The sequence below is a fragment of the Pyxicephalus adspersus genome, chromosome Z (genome assembly GCF_032062135.1).
Source record: "Pyxicephalus adspersus chromosome Z, UCB_Pads_2.0, whole genome shotgun sequence".
Classification (NCBI taxonomy): domain Eukaryota; kingdom Metazoa; phylum Chordata; class Amphibia; order Anura; family Pyxicephalidae; genus Pyxicephalus; species Pyxicephalus adspersus.
Genome location: NC_092871.1, coordinates 28,461,888 through 28,483,607, shown reverse-complemented (window position 1 = coordinate 28,483,607; position 21,720 = coordinate 28,461,888). Strand labels below are relative to the sequence as shown.

The following is a 21,720-nucleotide window of genomic DNA, read 5'->3' as shown; positions in this document are numbered from 1 at the left end:
TCAGTTTAATCTCCTGCTGTTGCTTCAGGGTTTTACATTCTGTGCGTTTAGGGATGCTCTGCTTCATATCTTAGTTGTAAATGGCTAAATCCTGCCCATTCCACATGATTTTAGATAACAGTGGAGGACTAAATGTATAAATGTCTCACACTTCTGTACAATGCAGACTGCAGGTGAATATAAACAAAGAAATATTTGCACTGTACTGAATTTGTGAATCTCCTCAAATGGAAAAAAAAAAAAAGTTTAAAAGTTTTATTACTAGGTTTCTCATTGTTCCTGGATATATTTAAACAGGAACTGTGGTTTAAAATAGTTTCATGTGGGTAATGGCGCTAAAAATTCCCTTTTTGCTTTTTCTATTTTTTTCTTGTAGAATATCTATTGGTCGAAAATAAAACATTTCTTATCGCTGTCAATTTTCAAATACCTTTTCTTTTTTTTTTTTTTTTTTGTAAAATAAACTTCCATTTTTTTGTCTGACAGCCCGATTCACATTTTCCTGGTAACTTCCTTTCTGATAAAATGTTCTATTTAGGTGTCAGCAAACTAAAATTGAGCCAATTCACTATGTTTGCAGTTCTCTTGTCTTTCTGTCAGAGAAGAATGTATAATGCTCACTGGCAGTAAAGCTGAAAAATGATGATACACTGGGAAAAAAGAATTTGGCAGCAGCAATAATTTTGATCTCCAGACCCTACTATAAATAGCAGAAAAGCTAAGTGTTAGATTTTAGGAGTGTTTCCATGAATGATGGGCTGCTGGTAATGGAGTTCTATATATAGATATGAAAGTCCAAAGGTTTTCTGAATTAGCCATTATAATTAGTATGATTTCTGTCTGAAGTATCTGCAGTCTATACCCAACTACCTACCTATATGTTTCATTTTAGACTTATTATGCTGTCCGGGAGACATCTACTTTGTGCACAGATGAAGCTATTGATTGTCTCACAGCCACCATTGAATGTGAACAACCCCAGCCTGACCTTTACAAGTAAGTAACTGAAGTGGCTGTTAAACATACCATGGAACATATAAAGAACCTGTCAAGGGTTGTTATCCTTATTTTCTTTGACTCCAGCCAGCTAATTGTCAGTAAAATTTAGGTCCCCAGATTTTCAGCTTACCTGGGGACCCTGACAATCATCTTCAGCAGAGCAGCTGACTGCTTTGCTTGTTAAAAGTCCTGATTTCTTCATGTCCCTGTTAGAGATTCTGGGAAAATGTAGACCAAGTGTTCTTAAGTTCCAAGTGCAGACTATTGCGTTTCTTAGAATCATTTCACAAGCTTTAGGTTCATTCACACAGAGCCCAGCATATTCAGCCAGGTGACGAAATAACAACACAAAGTCAGTCCTCTTATTACCCATGATTTTTGCTCTGGAGGATTGCATTGCTTCTCTGTGGCAGGTCTGATACCAAGATGACTCTGGTGCAGGCCATGGCAGCTACAAGGTATAATCTCTCTGTAAAGTTATGTACACACGTCAAATGGTTCTCGCCCGATAATCGGCTCAGGGCGTCCGAATGACCATTCTGGCCGATCCACAGTCGATGGGTGACGGACGGTGCCGCTCTGTCGTTCTCCCCCTCCCTATGCATCGTGCAGTCCTTTGTCGTTGTAAAGGATTGTGAAAGATCCTTTCCAACGACAATAATTGCATGTGTGTATGCAGCTTTAGTTTTGTTTTTATCTTAGACTCCCTTTGAACTACCCATGTTTGCTTTTAAGGAAATCTCTGTACTTGCAGGGTCCTTAAATGCATAAAACCTGGAAAAATGTGTGTGCTTTTTTGCTTTGATTATTGTAATAAATTGTTCAAAGATCACAAATATATGATAAATCTTGTAGCGCACAGTATTACAGCTTTATTTTATCAAAACCTTTATTTCTCCTTTTTTTGTAATTCTTCCTGTAATAAGTAATCATTAGTCATCCACAGTCTTTTCTGAGAAAGTTGCTAGACTGTAACTTAAAGCATTTAATTAAGAAGCCTGTCTTAATTAAAATAACTAGAGCATTCAATTAAACCATTTCTTGGAATTTTAATTATACAATCTTCTGATTTTCTGACACTTTCAAGTGTGGGGTTTTCAGGCGCACATTTTTTTTCTTTTGCAGTAATCCTATCTGTAGAATGGGATGAATTGTTTTTTTTTTCCCTTTTGGAGGTCAAGAACACTGTGTTGCTTGCTGAACAAACCTTCATTTTTACATAATTGTTTTCCCATGTAAACAAATCAGCTTGTATTGTTTTTTTTATGTAGCAGTTTACCAATGAACCAGTTTCAGGCCGTGCTGTTCCTCTGAGACTATTGAAGAGATGTTTAAAAGTGTATATAAAAGAATTACTGATAAATAGGTTGGCTCTGTATAATATATTAAAAGAATATGATTGTTCACTAATAGTGGTAAAGACATTAATGGTAAGTAATGGTACTTTTCTGACAATCTTCAAATAGGGTCCAAAAAAATAAAAATGAAGAGAGTTATAGGGAATGAACCTTAAAATTACTGTTGGAAACCTTGTAGAAGCACTGAATGATAAAGCAAATTTGGGGACTGTTGAATGAATTATATCATCTGTAATTATATCAATAAATGTAGTTTTTTTAGTATTTTTGTCCTTCTAAAATTGCTTGTGACTTAACTTGCTAGTAGTAGTAAATGGTTCACAAATGAAGCACATGGCTCATTATGGGGTGTGCTACAGTAGTATCTTCCAGGTATCAGTCATACATGAATGGAGCATCGAGAATCATACATGAATCATTGCTACAGAATACCACTGGTGTGTACTTCTTAGGGAGTTGTGTCTTCAATTTGTTACTGATTAAGCATTTTCAACACCTTTTTTGCAATTGTTGGTAGCAGAGTTGAGTTACCAAGGGTCTCCTGTACATCTCTGCTCTATTCAGCTGACTTCCAGCAAACCATTCACTCATTGTAAGAACTATTAATCAGAGATTAAATTGGTGTTTCTCAACCAGAGTTCCCTTAGCAGTGATCAGTTTGTACCCTTCAGGTCAGTTTAGGTGATACCAATTATCTTTTTAAACTGTAGGATTTACATTCTTCCTACTAACCTTCACTTTTATACTGTGAGCTGTGGATATAAAAATATAGACTTTCCAAAGACCAAAATGCTATTTCAAAGGTTCCCCCATGTTAGGTTGAGAAAGAATGAAATAGATTCTGTAAACGTGAGTCACTGGAAAATTGTGTAATACATCAAAGAAACAAATGTCAAGTTCATCTGTTTAAATAGTTTTCAAACTAAAAGTTCCCTTTTGCCATTATGGCATTGGACCTATAAACCTATTCAAAGTCAAAAGGTGTGTGTCTGTGAAGCCAAATACACACGAGCAGTTCCACTGTTCACTGCACTTTAGGTGTTTGACTATGCAATCGATAATCCAAGTGAAAACATCTCTAGTATTGATAACATAGAGAAAAATATAGGACCAAAAGTAATTGGACCTGAAAAGTAGGGAACTAATCACACAAAAGTGAAATAACATTCATTAAATTCAGAGACATCAGTTCAATGTAAAAAGAAGCCCAACACGTTTCGCAGAAAATCTAGCTTCTTCAGGGAATATATCTGTCACTGCAGGTTTGAAAAAATAAATAGATAAAGTGTCTTGCCTGGTAATTGCATAATAAAGATTTTATGAATATAGGCAGAAGATTACTCTTAAAATTCTGTATGCTATAGAACCAATCTCTACCTGGGGCTTAGGTCTCTGCAATGAGATGTACCAAATGAAATGGAAAACTCTAGCCTTTTGGAACGCTTGGAGCTAATGGACAAAAGCTTGGAACTCAGTGTTTGATGGTTCTCATTTGATTTCAACAGAAGTCCAACACAGGCTGATTCCTGAAATCCATGAGCATTTGGGATTTAATGTAAAGGAGAAAACCTTATTGTAGTTGTTTGTTTTTTTTCATTCCAGGTTTGTTGGAAGAATGAACATATACACTAACCAGGAAGTTATAGCAAGGTAATGATCATCTAATCTTTGTAGAATTTTATAAATTTCTTTGTTTCTTTTACAATCTTTCTATTTTTTTATATATAGGTCCTTGGGACCCGAAAACTTGCTGCTAAAAGGGGCGACTTTGAAAAATACACAGATGGTTTATGGTAAAAAAAAATCCACATTTTTTCTCTTCTTTTTTTTCTTTAGCACTTTTCTTAGCACATCTTTGTTATTTATTTATAACAGACATGTCTACATTGGTGAAACCCTTCCCCAGTTAATACCTCGTGTCACCTGTTTAGTTGTATGTTGTTTTTATGGGCACCCTTAATAAATAAAAATTGATGCTTTGTATATAAGCTCATAGGCTGCCATAGAAAAACGGTCATGAAGATCAGTTTTTGATACTATTCATTTCACTTCCTTTGTGAGATCAGCAGTGTGGAGCATACTGACAAATTCTTCCTACTATATCTGTCCTTGTGATCTGCTAATGCAATACAGCCACAAGAGATGCTACAAATTCAAGTCATGCTTTCAGGTGTCACATAGTATATTGCTTCATTCACTCACATGCTTTAAGATAATAAGATTATTTGGTCCATATCCGTTTTCCACTACTGTGATTGATTTTCAAAAATTGTCACCCATGACTTTCTACCTTTACAACATGTTAGTTCATTAAAGTACTTGGGCCCTTGAAATTTACTGGGCCACCATTGTTTCCCATGATTTTTTTTTTTTTTTGTAAGGATTCCCATTGAAATGTATATGCAGAAAATCTTTTTCACAATATGGAACTCTCCAGTTCATGTTCCACTGATAAATGTCAACAATATGGTTTTTCTGAATTTTTTTTTTTACATTTTTTGTGGTGCAGTGCCAGTAGAGAACTGAGATAGGCAATACTTATGAACCGCCTAAATGGTAGTGGCATGGCATCTCTTGATTTATGGCTCTGCCTATTTGTTCAATCTTTCTACATCTTGAAAGTGACATTTTATTCCATTCTTTCTATACGACTACTCGTATTCCACTCATTCCTATACACGACTAATATAAATTGTTGCAGCTGATGTGAATTTCCCAGTAACTTTGTACTATATGATATGTTTCCTGGTTATTTAAATACCCTGAAACTTAACAAAAATGATCTACCTTACTTACAGGAGACGTTATTTCTAGCTCATAAATTTAGGATGAAGTTGGATACTGCATTGCCCCTGAAAAACATTAAAATCATCAGCAGCGTCATCAAAAAGAAACTGCCCTAAAGTTTCATAGATATATAGATAGATAACACAATCTACCTCTTACGGCCCTTCTATTTAGAAGTGATATTATGCTACCTTTTTAGTATTTAAAAACAAATCCCCCCTTTTGTTCTTTGTAAAATATAGAAAATAATTGGTTTCATCTCAGTGTTATGGATTTATCTGAGAGTATCGTTTGCCATGATTTTCTATTTTATTGGATTCTATTCTATTTTAGCAACACTACCATGACTTTAGATTTGCATGTGTAATTTGTGAAAAGGACTATATAAAAACATTTGTTGATACCAAGCTATAGGTCAAGTTCACCCTTGATGTTTATGCTCTTCCTAATATACATGAGGTGTTACTTAGATGCTGAATGTGGAGATTTTACCACTTTAAGCGTAAACATGTAGTTGTACAGTTTTAGTATGTGGATTACAACAATTGAGCCCTTACCACCTCCAGTCTATTGTTATGTTCAGCTGTTTTTGTAATATAATTTGTCCCCGTTCTTTTGGAAAAACTAAATTTCTAAATTTAAAGAGTTAAAAAAAAAAAAAAAAAAAAACAGGTTAACAAATGATGTTCTGTTATTGAATAGCACATATTCTTAGTACTTGATCTTGTAGCTAGTTCTTGTTAATAACCTGTTTATATTAGAGGAAATAATTTTCCACAAAGCTTTCATGGCAATAAAGAAGTGGAAAAAGATGCTTTTGTCCAATAATATATGTTTACGTGCTCCTTTTATGTTTGCAGGTGTTGCAGTATATACTGGCATGGAGACCAAAATGGCTTTGAACTATCAAGGAAAATCCCAGAAACGATCTGCTGTTGAAAAGTAGGTCTGGTTTTATAAACAACACTTTGCTGTAGTTTATATTGTTTGTTCCCATGTGTATGGCTGACATTTTGTGTGTTTATTCAGTTAACCTAGTAGCAGCAGTTCCTCTGTACACTTCCAAGGCTACTCATCCTTTAAACTTTTCAGCAAAATAACTGTTTGCTCTGTTCTTTCAAGTTCAAGGACAGATAATAAAAGCTAATGATGATAATGAAGTCCTTGGTTATCATGTTGAATTTTACATCAGTGCATTGCACTTCTTTAAAGCTTGAAATATATTTTATGATTGAGAAGCCTAGTAAAGATCATATGAAATTTGTTTCTTAATGACTAACACTTTTTTTGTTTAACACGTTTTTTTTATTTTTTTTTTGTTTTTTTTTTAGCTTAGGATAGAGCTAGGAAAAGGTATTGTTCAATTCTTATTTCCATCTGTGCCCTCAAACCATCACTTCTTTTATCCATACAATGCAGGGAACGTTTGGATATTCAGGGAAAATTTTCTGTCAAATCCCCATACTCCTCTCTGTTCTCCTTGCTGTAGACTTTGGCCGCTCCTCGCGATTAGCACGTTGCCAACTGTCCGGTCACAGCACATGCAGATTTGCAAATGTGTAATGTTTTTGTAAATACTTTAAACATCCATTCACAGGCAAAGAATGTTTTTTTCACCTAAAACATAACTAGGACAAAGTACTAGAACATTTTCTTTAATTTTGGCAAAGTTAGGATATCCTTGTCATGCTTTTGTGGAATGCCTCGTGTTCCTATATCCTATATCTAAGTTAGTTTTATGGAGATATATAATTATGTTTAGTCTGTCGTCTCCATTCCTGAGAATTACTTGGATTGTAGAGATTTATAGTACAAGGGGCTTGGTTTCCTTTTGCAGCTGCTAGTTTAGCATTTCTGTATAGAAAGTATACTGTGTAGAAAGTGTCAGATATGGTCGTGATTTTCCAAGCTCACAGCTCATTACACAGTACGTTCATGGTGCCAGTTTCTTTTCTGTAGAATAATATGTATTCTGAAGACATGCTGATCAGCATGAACTGCCTAGCTGTGGAGCAGTCCAGGTTCCTCCAATGACATCACATGTTATGGCACAATACTCCTAGCAGAGGTATATTTCTGTGGTGTAAAATGCCATATTGTCTCTGAAGCTTCAGCCACATGCACAGAAACAATTAGGAAAGCAGTGGAAAACATTTATAAAAAGGTTCATGGGAACATGATAGTACATGACCAATATACTAGCCAATTTTCACCCTACTTACATAAAAACAATAAGCAAAGCACAAAAGCAGTGCTTGTCCAATGTTTTCATCGAGAGAGAGCTGCTTTAAGTAAAGCTCATAGTGTAACCTTTTCCTTGATAAAGTGATTTGTTTTGTCATCTTTCTTACAGGTCAATCAATGCATTTTTAATAGTCTATTTGTCCATCCTGCTTTCCAAAGCAACAATCTGTACTACACTAAAGTACGTATGGCAGAGTAATCCTGCTAATGATGAGCCATGGTACAATGAGAAAACTCGCAAAGAGAAAGAGTCATTCAAGGTATATTGTATTTTTTGTGTCTGCATGAGGCCAATGTGTCAGACTATTTTATTCAATTTCATTGTTCTGTAATATGTATGTAATCTTTTAGGTGTTACTTTTCATCCCGTCTTTTGTGAAGAAAACATTTGCATTTATTTTTTTTCAACAGATTGATATTTTATTATGTTTCAATTTTATAACTTGTTTAGAAAATTTTACACAGGTGCAAGAATATTCCATTATAGCTCATTTTTTTATTCTTACTTATCTTATATAACTTTTTAAGATTGTACATAGTTATGTACTGTACATATCTTTTTTTCTACACAATTTATTTATGTATCAACATTTAAAGAGGAACTAAACTCAAAATCCCACAGGGCAGTCTGATCACTCTGAGGGTGTCCGGCATTGGGTCCTGCATTATCCTGGAGCTGGCGCCCTGGGCACTGCCATCTTCGTCTTCTCTTCCGGGTTCTTCATCCTACGTCACCCGACCCAGGCACGAGATCGGATGATGTAGGATGAAAAAAGAAATTGGCTGATCTCACTGCGCATATGTGAGATCAGCAAATTTTTCTCTTTGAGCAAAAAGGCTCCTTCTGGGCACGCCCGAGATGCTCCGGCATGCGCAGAAGGAGCGCCCAAGAGCCTCCCAGGATGTCTGACTTAGGTATCCCAGGAGGCTTTGTGCTCCTATTCATTCTCGACCACCTAGACAGACAAGAATTAGAAGGCTGTTTTTTTTTTAAGGCTGTTGCACCAAAAAAACTACATTTTACCCTACATAAAAGGGTTCCCTACCCTTTTATGTAAAGTGGAAATTCCAAGTTTAGGTACGCTTTAAATAAAACCATTAACAAATCAAATGTGACCAACTCAGCCAGTGGTAGGCTGAGGACATGATTTATTAAAGTTACTATTAGATGAAGACTAGACATACCCCTTCATACTTTTTACAGCCCAGTGCTTCTGATAGGTTAATCTGGAACAAGAAAATTGAATTTTAGCATGGAATCAGGGATATCCCTTATCTCCACTTCCTGGAAGAGAGGGAATTGCAGGGACTGCAAGTGGCATTGGGTCATCCTAGTGCCGCAACAAGATTTGTACTAACAGCTACATGTAGTAGCTAACAGCTACTATGTTCCAGTGTTGTGCTTTTATTGAATTCCCTATAATGTAAACGTAAATCATGGGGAATAATTTCTACTGCAGGTGACGCTCTCCACTGCTTGATGCTGCAGGCCTTTAGTGTCATTCTATACAGTCTAAGGCTAATAGACTTGTACTAAAGTGGATGAGATTATGGCCAGACTGACAGGAGAACTCTGGCTGTTGCAGGAGGGAGGAGTTTGGAAAGTTTTACCTCTCATCCTCTTGTAATGGTCTGTTGAAGCGTGAAAAAATACCATAGTAACAAAATCTATCATGAATGTGACTTTCATATGCAATTTAAATGATATTTGAATATGATGCTGTAAATTTAACAGGGTGGACAGTTTCTGATTTTGTGATGTGTCTTTTCTGTTTGTTTTTAGATCCTCAAGATTTTCACAGATTTTTTGTCCTTCATGGTCCTATTCAACTTCATCATCCCTGTTTCCATGTATGTCACTGTAGAAATGCAGAAGTTCTTGGGATCTTTCTTCATTGCATGGGATAAGGAAATGTATGATGAGGAAATTAAGGAAGGAGCTTTGGTCAACACATCTGACCTTAATGAAGAACTTGGACAGGTGAGCAACTTTGCTGCTGTACATTCTAAAAAGTAAAAATGTATATACTTACCAGTAACGCTCAAACTCCCAATCTTTTTCCTCAACTAGAAGGCAGTGGTTATTTCCACCATTTAAATATCTTTCAATAAAGTTGAACTACACAACTGCTTCCACATGTTGTCCTTTTTATCTATTTCCCTACTTTCTCCCTTAGTTAAAATATTTTCATTTTTTTTTCTTGAAAACAACCTTGTCTGCATCTTGTAAGAATTGCACAGTCGTGTAAATCTGTTTTTTGAACTTTGTGTCTTCTGGAGCATAGTTAAGGCAAGCCTGGCCAGCATAGTCCCAATTTGTATTATTCACTGCATGCAAAAGCATGTATATTTACCAATTTGTGTAAAGTAACATACACTATGGAGGCATATCATCAGGCATGTTTTTTTTCACCACAGTTTAACTTCTGTACTTTTGTAAGAGCCAGTGTGAATGGGCTTCAATTGGGTAGTGGTGCAAGTGTTTTTTATCAGGTTAAGGCACTTCTGAGATTATTCAGAGTTCATTCCAGGTGACTTTGATCTACTTCAGCTGTTTTTGCATTCCCATAGACTTGTTCTGCAGAACAGTTCTGAAGTGCACAAATGTCTTCCAACACTGGCTCTAAATCTCTAAAGTTTGTTAAAGGCCCCATGTTCTTTACCATTTATTATACCACATATAAGAACAACACCTGGACCAGTAGCTAAACTAAAGATGGTGGTGCAGGGAGAGTTTGTAGAAGGTGCATGTGCTAGTCATTATCAAAGTTTACACTACTTGAAGTTGCATCTTTTGTGGGACTCCACCAATGTTCTTGGCAATAGAGCAAGTTTACCTGTTTTTTTTCACCTTTTAATTAAATTGGCCCCTATCACACCCTCATTTGAGGTAAACATTACTATGAATCTGCTGATGTATTCTTTAGGGGTGATGTCAAGCTAGAATAGTACCGTTTATCTCTCCAAAAAAAAATTTACTAAATTGGGATGCTTGTTAAAAAAAAAAAAAAAAAAAAAAATATCTGTGTTAGGTTTGCCATATTTTGCCATTGGTTTTAGAGGGGAGCAAAAATCAAGGTTTCCAACAATTGCTTTAGTTTTACATTGTATTCTATACCTATATTTTGTAAAAAGTAAAGGGCTGTGTTCTTTAACGGTTTGGATTGTTTTTTTTTGGAAATAGTTTTCTGTTTATAACAATATTACAAAAATAAATAGTGCAACTGAATTTGTTTTCTTATCCTGTTTTATAGGTGGAATACATTTTTACAGATAAAACTGGGACTCTCACAGAAAACTCTATGGAATTTATTGAATGTTGCATTGATGGCTACAAATACAGGGAATCTGCGGATGTACCAGACTGTCCTGTGGAAACCTTTGGAAAGGCCTCTCAGGTAATTACCGTAGTGCCGTTCTGCTGTGATTTACATGAATTCATGGGCTGTGATGGCCTTGGATCGTTTTGTGTAAAATTAAAACTCTGAGACTAATCAAACAATAGGTATCTGGATTTTTCATGTTCATCACTAGGGTCAGATATGCAGAAATCTCTGATGTTGTTCTTATTGTGTAAAGTCTGGTAATGTACCTCTTCTATGTCACTTCTACAAATCTACATCCAGAAGTTGGGTTTCTGCTGTGTTGAATAGTAAAGGTCAACACAGATGCTGTGTTTCTTTGTCGCTAAAAATCTATTATTAGTACAGCTAACCTAAAATATATTTTTCAATTTTTATTTGACATTCCATGTTGGGCAATGTTCCTTAGAATCTCCTATTACATGAGAATAATAATTGGAAGAAAGCTCATGCTTCCTAAAAGACAGACAGTTTGTAATACTTATTTTTTTCATGATTGTTTTATCAACATTATATTTATTACACGTGACATCTTAATGTTTAAATAAAAATATTAAGCAAATGGATGCTAAGTTTGTAGTTAAAGAGTAACTAAACCCAAAATGCCAAAAAAAAAAAAAAAAGTACATGTACCTTTAATCCCGCAGGGCTGTCCGATCGCTTCAGTGGTGTTGTGCATTAGGTCCCGCCTCGCCCCGGAGCCAGCGATTACTGTTCTTCCTACGTCACCCGACCCAGGAGTGAGATCGGGTGACGTAGAATGAAAAAAAAAAAAAAACTTTAGGCTACGTACACACCTCAGATGATTCTTGTGCCATTATCGCTTCAGGGCTAGTATCCGACAAGAATCTGACGTGTACAGCGGACATCTAACGTCGTTCATGGGTCCATCCTCGAGAATCCATGAGCAAAGAATAAACACAATGCACGTGAAGGGGGGAGAGCACAGCGGGGAGCCGCTCCGTCGTTCTCACTCCTCTCCATAGAGAAGAACGACTATGTATACATAGCCTTTAGTATGCACAAATTTTAGTGATTGGATTTTAATGCATAGGACCCAAAGAAGATTTAGAGCAGGGGTCCTCAACTCCAGTCCCTGAGGGCCACATACAGGCCTCATCATGTAAACTGTTCATAACTTCATGTACTGCTGTCTGTCTGAGGCTAAAATGTGTGTAAATTCTACCCCTTTAGGACATGAGTCGATAACCCTTAATTTTGAACATGGTTAAACTAGAAAATGGTGGAACTGCTTCCTTTAAGACAAGTATAAGGAACAACTTCTCTGTATAGATCTTCTGTTTTAAGGTGCATATGTGCCTGCTACATTAATGTATTTCATAATTGAAAACAAAGATTAATAATTCATAAATCATTTTAATTCTGAATTACGAAGGGGTTGACAGCTCAAAATGGTTAACTTTTTGCATTGGGTAGTAGAAAATACAGTGTGGTAATGAAGCATGCTTTTTCTTTCAGTTTTGATGCCATTCCTGTTGTTTGCTCTTGTTTTCTAGGATAGGGAGGATCTGTTCCTGCGTGCACTGTGCCTCTGCCACACTGTGCAGATTAAAGAAGAATCTCAGACGGATGGGCCAATGTCCAGCTCCGAAAATAAATGTGCTTACATCTCCTCTTCTCCTGATGAAATAGCACTGGTGACTGGGGCCAAAAAGTGAGTGCCAGATGTAGAAATACGTATTATATATGTTTTATGATTTTATTTTCTGTCCCTACCTGTCCTAACATATTTGCATCAAATCAGCGAGTTATGATACAAATCTATTGTCCTATAAATATTATTTTCAAGTTGTTCTTTTTTTATTACAACTGACAGTGGTGTCATTGACCACTCGTTGCTTCATATCTGCTGCATTGCTGAGTTTTGTGCCGGCATAAAAAAATGTGTGAGTATGTGACAACACATTTTTATTGACTTCCTTATTTCACCCCTTAACAAATATAGCAGCAGTTAAGCTTTTTTTGTTTTTTTAAGTAAATGTACATCGTTTATAGATATAGCTAGTTGCTATCATACTTCTGTTCATCCACGTATTGGTGCTGCTAATATACTTAACTAAGATAGGGCTTTTTTTGCTTATGAGGAAATAAGGGTGGGTTTGTAATACCCATGCTCCAATGCACCATTACATTTATCGTAGATAGGCACAAAGCACTTATGTGTCATATCTTGTGGGCTAATTGCTTTTGCCCTGTGTTATTGTGCAGGTGTTATTTCTGGTAGTATTATTAGCCTTGTCTAGTTACCAGCTTTGTAAAATGCAAAACACTCACCCATTTTATTGTGTTTTTATTATTAAACAGTATTAACATAGCGCCAGCGTATAACACAGCTCTGTACATTTAAGTTTGAAAAGATGGGTTTTGAGAGCTTTTTTTAAAGAAGCAGAAAGTAGTAGCAAGGCAAATAGGACAAGGAAGACCATTCCAGAGAGGTAGGGCAGCTCTAGAAAAGTCTTGGAGCCGTGCGTGTGATGAGGTTATGAGTGCGTAAGTCATTAGTGGGTCATTAAAGGAGCGAAGGGCGCGGCTAGGGGTGTATTTTATACCGGTCAGAAAGGTAAGCTGGACAAGAACTGTGCTGGGATTTGAAGGTAAAGTAGAGGAACTTGAATTTGATTATAAGGTGAAATGGAAGCCAATGAAGAGAACTACAAAGAGAGGCAGAAGAAGAGTGATGAGAAGGATGGATGAGTCTGGCTGCAGCATTCATGATAGATTGTAGAGGAGAGAGTCGGGTTAGTGGAATACCAGAGAGGAGGTTACAGTAGTCCAGACGAGAGATGATAAGAGCATGTACAAGGAGTTTGGTGGTCTCGCGGGACAGGTAGGGGTGGATTTTGGAGATGTTGCGTAGGCGAAAGTGACAGAACCTGGAAATGTTCTGAATATGGGGGGTAAATGAGAGGGCAGAATTGAAGGTGACGTGAAGACAGTGTGCATGAGGGGAGGGACGAATAACAGTGTTGTTAACAGTTAGGAATATGTCAGGGGGAGACTTGAAATTGAGGGTGGGGGTGGGGGTGATGAGTTTGGTTTTATTCAGGTTGAGTTTCAAAAATCTGTCATCTGTGACGAGATGCCTGACAGGCAGCATGAGACCTTATCCAGGACTTAGGAAGACAGGTCAGGGGACAGATAGATCTGAGTGTCATCAGCATACAGCAGGTACTGTAAACCAAAAGGGGAAAATGGAAAGGTGTTCTGTCATCCCAACACACTTCCTCTTTTAGAAGATCATTTCTGCTCTTCCATACATAGTGACCAGTTAATTTTTGTTTTGTTGATGTTAGGACCACCCGTTAGGCTCATGTCTAATTGGGTTAGTGCCAGAGATGTTATTTATGGCAGCTTGGGTGTGGGTCATCTCATTATTTGTGGTTAAGCACACAAACTGAAGCAGCTGCCTTTCTGGGTGCTGTGTATGGCACAGAGTCTTCCCTCTTATGTTATATGATGATCAGAGAACTTGTGTTTTTAGAATCCTGTACAATTCTTTCAGTAAAGGTTTCCTATCACCAAAATATTTTAACCAAATATAGCCACACTTTTATAGACTTATAGAATATTCATGCATATAAATGAGACACAAGGGGTTGCCTTCATGGACATATTAGCTACGTCACATAGGACACCTTTTCGGCCTTTTCATTTTGTTCAATCCATTTCCTAAACCCCAAATCATTTTTCTTGTGGTATGTTCAATTTTCTTTAGCAAATTTATAGGTGAGTAACATTTTCACAGCATGCCAGTACAACAGCAAAGTGTTATAAATACAAGCTTCCTTTCGGTGTCCCTATTAGACGTGTCAGCAGCATCTGCTTGTACACTTCAGTTTCCCCTTTATCCCTCCCACTTCTAGTCAGTGTGGTTCACATAAGGAGACAAGTCTGACATTTCCCTCCTGCAGTTTGCAATGAAGACATTTTAATGTCACACTTCCCTCTACTGGTGACTAATCAGCACTTCACAACACTATAACAGGATCACACCCTGTGAGTTTTCTGTCTTTTTATACTGGTGCTAACGACGTAAAATATTCACATTTCAGATACACTGGCAATACTCAGACAAGCTGACATTTGTCATTTACTGACTATTATAATGTAGTGTAAGAAAAATGACATGCTTTGGTTCAAAGAGTATGCAACTCGGTGTCCTATTTTTGGTTAATAGTTAAATCTGCTGTTCCCAGGATATTGCATTGATTACGATTCACTCTCCCTGCATTTTATAATAGATTTACATAGTGAGCCTGTATTGTCCTTTAGCATGTTCTCCATGTAACACTGCAAAACACACCCCTAATTTAAAATGAAAATAATTTGCGCTCAGATTGCCTTTAGACTCCAAAAAAAGTATGTGGAAAGGACGTTTTTTTTTTTTTTTTTTAAAGCAACATTGTGGCCGCAGTTGGGCCAGGCTGCTTTTTTATATATGGGCTCCCTGGTAATACAACGACTTTTTGTGTATTAATCTTTTTTTGGTATGTTAATGTCATTGTATTTTTGAACAAATATAGTAATTCCATTGTGATTGTTCTTTGATTTTTATTTTTTAGGTATGGGTTTACATACATGGGGACTGAAAATGATTTCATAAAAGTACTGAACAAAAAAAATGAAATGGAACTGTAAGTATACACAGTTATTTAACTGGATTATTCAGCTTTATTTTGAGTCTGTAATATATGACACTACAGTTTTAAACTGGGCTTGGTAAATATTTGTCGAACTGTTGAAGGTATTTATTAAAGCAAACTCTGAAGTTAAAAGCTCCCTTCAATAGACTAGGTGTTATATGCACATCTATAGCATCCCATGCCCCTTACTTACCATTTTTTGAGCACCCTTCATCACTCTTTTTAATATTTAACACTTGTGGGATGTTGAATGTCTGTGTTCCCCACTACATGCTACAATTTTCTTCAACCTGCAAATTGATACAGGACTGGGATGAGGAAATCATGGTGTGGCATGGGGTCCACAGACATTTGACACTCCTAGAAGTGTTCAATGCTGAAGACTGAAACAGAAGCTGCAGTGCCGGAATGAAGAAAAGGTAGTAAACACAGACCTTCAGAGTAATACATCTTTTTTTGCCAGATTATGAAATTATGCCTTAAATTGGTCTTATATGTAAAAAATAACAATTTTTCACCCTTTACAACAAGAAATAATTTTTGCTATGTCTGGTGAGAAGTAGCAAAGATCTTTGCTTGCTTTATAAGATATGATGGTCAAAGTGTATGGAATGTCGGCATCTCCTGCTGTACAATGTGGTTCCACCCTTGACTATGAGTTCACTACTAAAGTTCTGCAAAAACACAATGACAATAGTGGTCAGAAGGAACCACATCATACAGCTGGGGAAGCAGACATCATAACACCCAGAAGTGTGTTGGATGCTGAAGGTTCCTTAGGCATTAAATCTCTTTAGGAGAGTGGAGTGTAAACGAAAAAGCTACAGTGTTGGAATAGTGATGTAAAAATCCTGCAGTGTAGTGGGGTATGAATGGGAATTATGAATGTGGAAAATAAAAATAATGAAAATTCTTGGAGATAAAATAGGTCCTATATTTTTATTTAGCTCTGTGTTTAGCAGTGTGGCTGGATTTCCACTTTAACAATGCCAACTCATGGACAGCTATTAAAAATAACAAAATGTTCAGATTTACCCTGGTATATAATTAGATGTCAGTTGGAGATAATATATATAACTAGCAGCAAGAATTGGTTAAGCTATTTTGTTAATATGCAAGTCAGTACAGTTCAGGCATAAATCCCACCCGCTGTCTCTGAAATTAGGCAAATTACTTATATACATTTTATTCTTGATAACATAATTTTGCATGTTTCTATTTTTTAGCTACCAGCTTCTGCATGTGCTGAACTTTGATCCTGTCAGACGGCGAATGAGTGTTCTTGTAAAAGCAAACACAGGTACAGATTATTGATTGCTCTTAATAAAAACACAGAAGCATATGTATATCTGTCTAGTGAAGGAATGTATTCAAAGCACCCATTTAATATTCATAAACCTAAATTGGTAAGATGAATTAAAGGTGTGAGAAAACAGACAGTTGGCTTCCATATAATTTTTCTTCTTTAGTTTATATTAATTACATCATGTCTAGAATCCTTGTGGATACATAGACATCATTTTAGATCCTAATTTCTTATAATCTATGAAATAAGTACTTCTAAATGGTTTCCAGCAGTGTGTCCCTTCCCAGAACAATGTAACTGTAGGATGTCTGTATCACTTTAGGTTTTCATTTTGATTAGCTTCACCTAACAAGTAAAACTGTTTAAATAGTTAAACAGTAAAAATGAATATTTTCACAGCACAGTGTAAATAATAAATGAACCATAATTTAAATAAATAAGCAACATAGAAGACATACTTTATTTCACTAGTTATTGTCAATTGTAAATCTGATTCTGTTTTTTCTGGAGTAACCACAATATTTTAAACTGATGCTTGTAGTGCACTGTACCTGCACACAAGAACTAATAGGGGATTTATCTAAAGTGAAATGAATGATTTTAATACAGTATCCGTTTCCTAACAGACAGACACATAGATGTGTATAGGAACTTTCCATCTAATCAAGATGGCAGTATTTTTTCTGTGGAAGCCAGATGCTGTCAAAAGTTCCTGCACCTGAACGGGTTGCTAATAAAGCTGAACTCTATTTTTTACCTTCAGTCTTCCAAAGTTGTAGACTCTTGTACTAAAACTGTTCATAGTCTTCTTACAGTGTGCATTACAAGTTACAACAAGGCAAAAACCTCTGTTTTATCACCTAGGCCTGTCCTCTCAAGCCTTATTTTTCCCCGACACACCACTTTCACTAGATTTAGTTTGTTTCAACTATGGAAGCTCCCCAAAAATGCTAGTCCCCTGGTTGTTTCAGCTTAGTAGCTTCAGTGGGATCTGACCTGGTTTTTATTTCAGACTAACTTCTAATTACATTTCTAATCTCATGTTTGTTTCGGCTTAGTGTCACAAATATTAAAGCCACAGACAGCAAGGCAGCATCTAAATATTATTAGTGGCAGCCTCCTATTTCTCTTGCTGCATGTGTTGACAAATGGCCAAGCAATGTTTTAATACACAAGTATTCAAAAGCAGCACAGTAACAAACCAGGGTGGATGGACATGTCTGGTAAACTGTTACTTGGGAAGCACCAGAAAGTGAATAGAGCCTGGAGGCTTCAATTACATTTCTGCCCTCTGAAATATTCCAAATCAAAATCCTAACAAGATTTCTAGTCCACAGTTGTTCACTGAAATAGTAAATATTTATTTATGGAAAATTATATGTGACTATGCGAGTTAAATATTGTTTTATTTGCTATGTTTAGCTTGAAAATTGTACACTTACTTTGAATGTCGTTTGGATTCTTTACACTTGGTTTACTTTCAAAATATTTGTTTTTGTTGTGTATTTTTTATTTGTGGAAGCCAGATGCTGGCTGAAATGTGTGCACTAAAACAGCAATTTCTATTAGTGCTGATCTCCAAAATATTGCAGAACTTGTTTTTACAGAAACCACCCATCTCCATATTTGTTTCATGTAATTTTTTTTTTTTTTTATGGAATTTACTGTAACATTGTTGTGCTTTCTTTTTGTGCCTTCTTTTTCAGGACAGATTTTCCTTTTCTGCAAAGGAGCCGACTCCTCTGTGTTTAACAGAGTAGCACGTGATGAGATTGAGCGGGTTAAGGTGCACGTGGAGCAGAATGCTCTGGTAGGTCCAGAACTTGTTCTATACATGTTTAGACTCGAGTGTGCTATTTGCTAAATTACATCACATCAGGTGTGTGAAACTACATTCATGTTTTATGATTGATATTAACCTTTATTTGTCTTTGTAACTTTTTTTTTTTTTTTTTTTTTAATATCTGTATGTATGTATGTTTCAGTTCAGTCTGGTTACCCAGGGCATACTGGCAGAGTTTTCCAAAGTACTGGTGTGGGTGTGTGTACTGTATGAGAGTTTAGAAGAAAGCAAAATTTTGATATTTCATCAGTGTGGTAAAGGAATACAGGCCAATAAATAAATATGCCATTCTAGCTCCATTTTATTTTTCTTGTAGGATGGATATCGTACTCTGTGTGTGGCATTCAAAGAATTAACTCAAGAGGAGTATGACAAAATTAACAAGCAGCTAAATGAGGCAAAGATAGCTTTGCAGGATAGAGAAGAGAAATTGGCCAGAGTTTTTGATGACATAGAAGATGATATGCACCTACTTGGAGCTACTGCAGTAGAAGACAGGTAAGCGGGTAAAGCGGACATCTGGTTAACCAGAAAGACCGTTTTAATTCTAATGGCAATACAGTGGGCTATTTTGTATAGATGAATTTTCCTCTCTGTTGTTCCTCTCTTGAAAGAACTACTTAGACCAAAACATATGTGATTTTGGCCCATGAATAATGCAAATACATGTTGATGTGCTCTACAAATGCATACAGAAATTAGAATCCATTACAGTTTTGAAAATCTAGGAGGGGTCTATTCTTTCTTTTATGTGCATAACATAAAGGGTAAGCAGCATAGCCAACTTTTGTTCTGAAAGCTATTGAGAAACCGATCTTGCCACCCAGTCATCTTCATTGTATTTTACTCTGCAGATGCTGCAAGGCAAGCTGGAAGTTATAATCCCTGCTAGTCAGAAAAGGGTGTTCTGCTTAGAAAAGTTGCCTATTTATAATTTGGCAGCATATTTTCTGCTTATTGCACCACAGGCCATTGGCAGATTAGGTCTAACTACTTAGAGGAAGTTTTTATGGAAAGTCATAAAACTACAATACAGCCACAAAATTAATTTCCTAAATGCTGGAAGTTCTTTTACATTATATTGTCATTATTAACAGACTCCAGGAGCAAGCAGCAGAAACCATTGAAGCTTTTCATGCTGCAGGAATGAAAGTTTGGGTGTTGACGGGTGACAAAATGGAGACTGCCAAATCCACCTGCTATGCTTGTAGACTGTTCCAGAATAACACTGAACTGCTGGAACTGACCACCAAAAATGTAGAAGAGTGCGAAAGAAAAGAAGATCGCTTGCAGGAACTGCTTTTAGAGTATCATCGAAAACTGGTGCAAGAGGCTCCTAAAGTTAAAGGAAGTATTCAAAGGTGAGATCCTTATGTACTAGTCATGAGCAACTGGAACATTATGTTTAGCATGCAGGTAATGTACATACAGTGTTTGTTAGCTGATATTGACAACTGTTCTCCCCAGCCCCTTTTAGCCAGGTGCACCACCTAGCACTTTTCAGTAGCCACCCAGCTATTTTTGGGTCAGTACAGGTGCTACCACTCGTCTACAGCTTCTTCCCACCTAGCTTAAACAAATTTTGTGGAGAATACTGTCAGAGAATGAACAGCTTAAAACTTAATATATTTGGGATAGTACAATAGTAAATCAAAAATGATATCTTTAAGTACATTTTTTATCTGGTACATACTATACTATTTTTATCTCTCACTTCAACTACTACAACATCCTCTTCTCTGGTATCTGGTAACACAGTATTTCTCAACCAAGGTTCCTCCAGAGGTTGGTAGGTGTTCTTTGAGCAAAGAGTAGTTGATAAAAATGATCTTTTTGGCTATCTGTTAGGATGACATTCTTTCCAATGGCCAGAATTCTTAAAGGCATTCTTCCGCCTGACCACCATACTAATTTACTTTGAGCTATGGATATAATAACTTTAGCAGGGGTTCTCTGCAGACACTCTTGCCTCTACAATCTATCATGAATGCTGTATCTTTTTTTTTCCTCCACTCATTGTCATCTGCTGCTTCTTTTTGCAAATCTCCTCACAATCTCCTTACAATCAGTCAGCCCACTGTGCTTAGCCTTTAAATCATTCCACATCTCTTATCCCAAGTTCATTTATGACCTGGTATAAATACACCCCTAGCCATTTTCCCATTGCCAAACTCTACCACCTTTAAGATTGTGAGCTCTGTTGGGAAGGGTCCTCATCTCTTTTGTTTGTACTTGTCAAGTGTGCAGGTTAATCATGTAACATTGTATAATATGTTGATTAAAATTATATCTCTTTAATACTTAGTGTTAAAGGTATTTAAAGATTTCCTTTATTACTAAGTTATTTAAGTTATTATAAATAAATATAATAATCACGTATGGGTGCATGTATGAGAAAATGTTAGATTTTTCTTTAAGCAGCGGAAGTATTTCGGACCTATAGGGACATACATACAAGGGTCAATCCTTTTGCACCCCCATTTACCAGAATTCCTGTTATGGTAACGCCTCATTTTAACTGTGTTTTTTTCTCTGGCTTCTTAACCGTAACTATAGGTCTACATACCATTCTTTGTGTGTTTCAGGAGCTGGTCAGGAAACCAAGATTATGGCTTGATAATTGATGGTTCCACACTTTCTCTTATACTGAATTCCAAGTGTAGCTCCAGCCATTATAAAAACATCTTTCTGCAGATTTGTCAGAAGTGTACTGCAGTCTTATGTTGTCGTATGGCACCCTTACAAAAAGCACAGGTGTGTATAAATTAGCAGGAAATGTACATATATTATGTGTATGTAATGACCTATGTATTTCTAAAAATACATTTTGTCATTCTGTCAGAATTTTATATGCGGGTGGTATAACACTGTAATTATTGTGGTTGGTAAATACATTACTATTTGCTAACAGATTTGCAAAATATTTCCAGGCCTGTTTTCAACAACAGTACCTTGCATAGACATTTGATTAGCATAACTCTTTAAATCCTGCTGTTTTGCCTGTCTGTTTATTTTCTGGCTCACAATGTTTTCCTCCTCTTATTTCAGATTGTTAAAATGGTGAAAAATACCAAAGGGAACCCTATCACATTGTCTGTGGGGGATGGAGCAAATGATGTTAGCATGATTTTAGAAGCACATGTGGGAATAGGTAAGG

The 21,720-nt window shown here is 36.4% G+C and overlaps 1 protein-coding gene across 8 annotated transcripts in view; it reads left to right on the top strand.

The window, feature by feature from the left end:
• ATP11C (ATPase phospholipid transporting 11C) overlaps positions 1 to 21,720 on the top strand; it is an 81,801-nt gene that overhangs the window by 38,972 nt on the left and 21,109 nt on the right. For all 8 annotated transcript variants that reach the window (XM_072430850.1, XM_072430854.1, XM_072430849.1 and 5 more), the window contains 15 exons: positions 893 to 996; positions 3,960 to 4,007; positions 4,086 to 4,150; positions 6,005 to 6,086; positions 7,498 to 7,648; positions 9,172 to 9,369; positions 10,643 to 10,786; positions 12,268 to 12,425; positions 15,334 to 15,405; positions 16,641 to 16,714; positions 18,427 to 18,530; positions 18,880 to 19,061; positions 19,661 to 19,924; positions 21,149 to 21,317; positions 21,612 to 21,714. In XM_072430850.1, the coding sequence (XP_072286951.1) occupies positions 893 to 996; positions 3,960 to 4,007; positions 4,086 to 4,150; positions 6,005 to 6,086; positions 7,498 to 7,648; positions 9,172 to 9,369; positions 10,643 to 10,786; positions 12,268 to 12,425; positions 15,334 to 15,405; positions 16,641 to 16,714; positions 18,427 to 18,530; positions 18,880 to 19,061; positions 19,661 to 19,924; positions 21,149 to 21,317; positions 21,612 to 21,714 (1,918 nt within the window). The remainder of the gene's footprint in view (positions 1 to 892; positions 997 to 3,959; positions 4,008 to 4,085; positions 4,151 to 6,004; positions 6,087 to 7,497; positions 7,649 to 9,171; positions 9,370 to 10,642; positions 10,787 to 12,267; positions 12,426 to 15,333; positions 15,406 to 16,640; positions 16,715 to 18,426; positions 18,531 to 18,879; positions 19,062 to 19,660; positions 19,925 to 21,148; positions 21,318 to 21,611; positions 21,715 to 21,720) is intronic.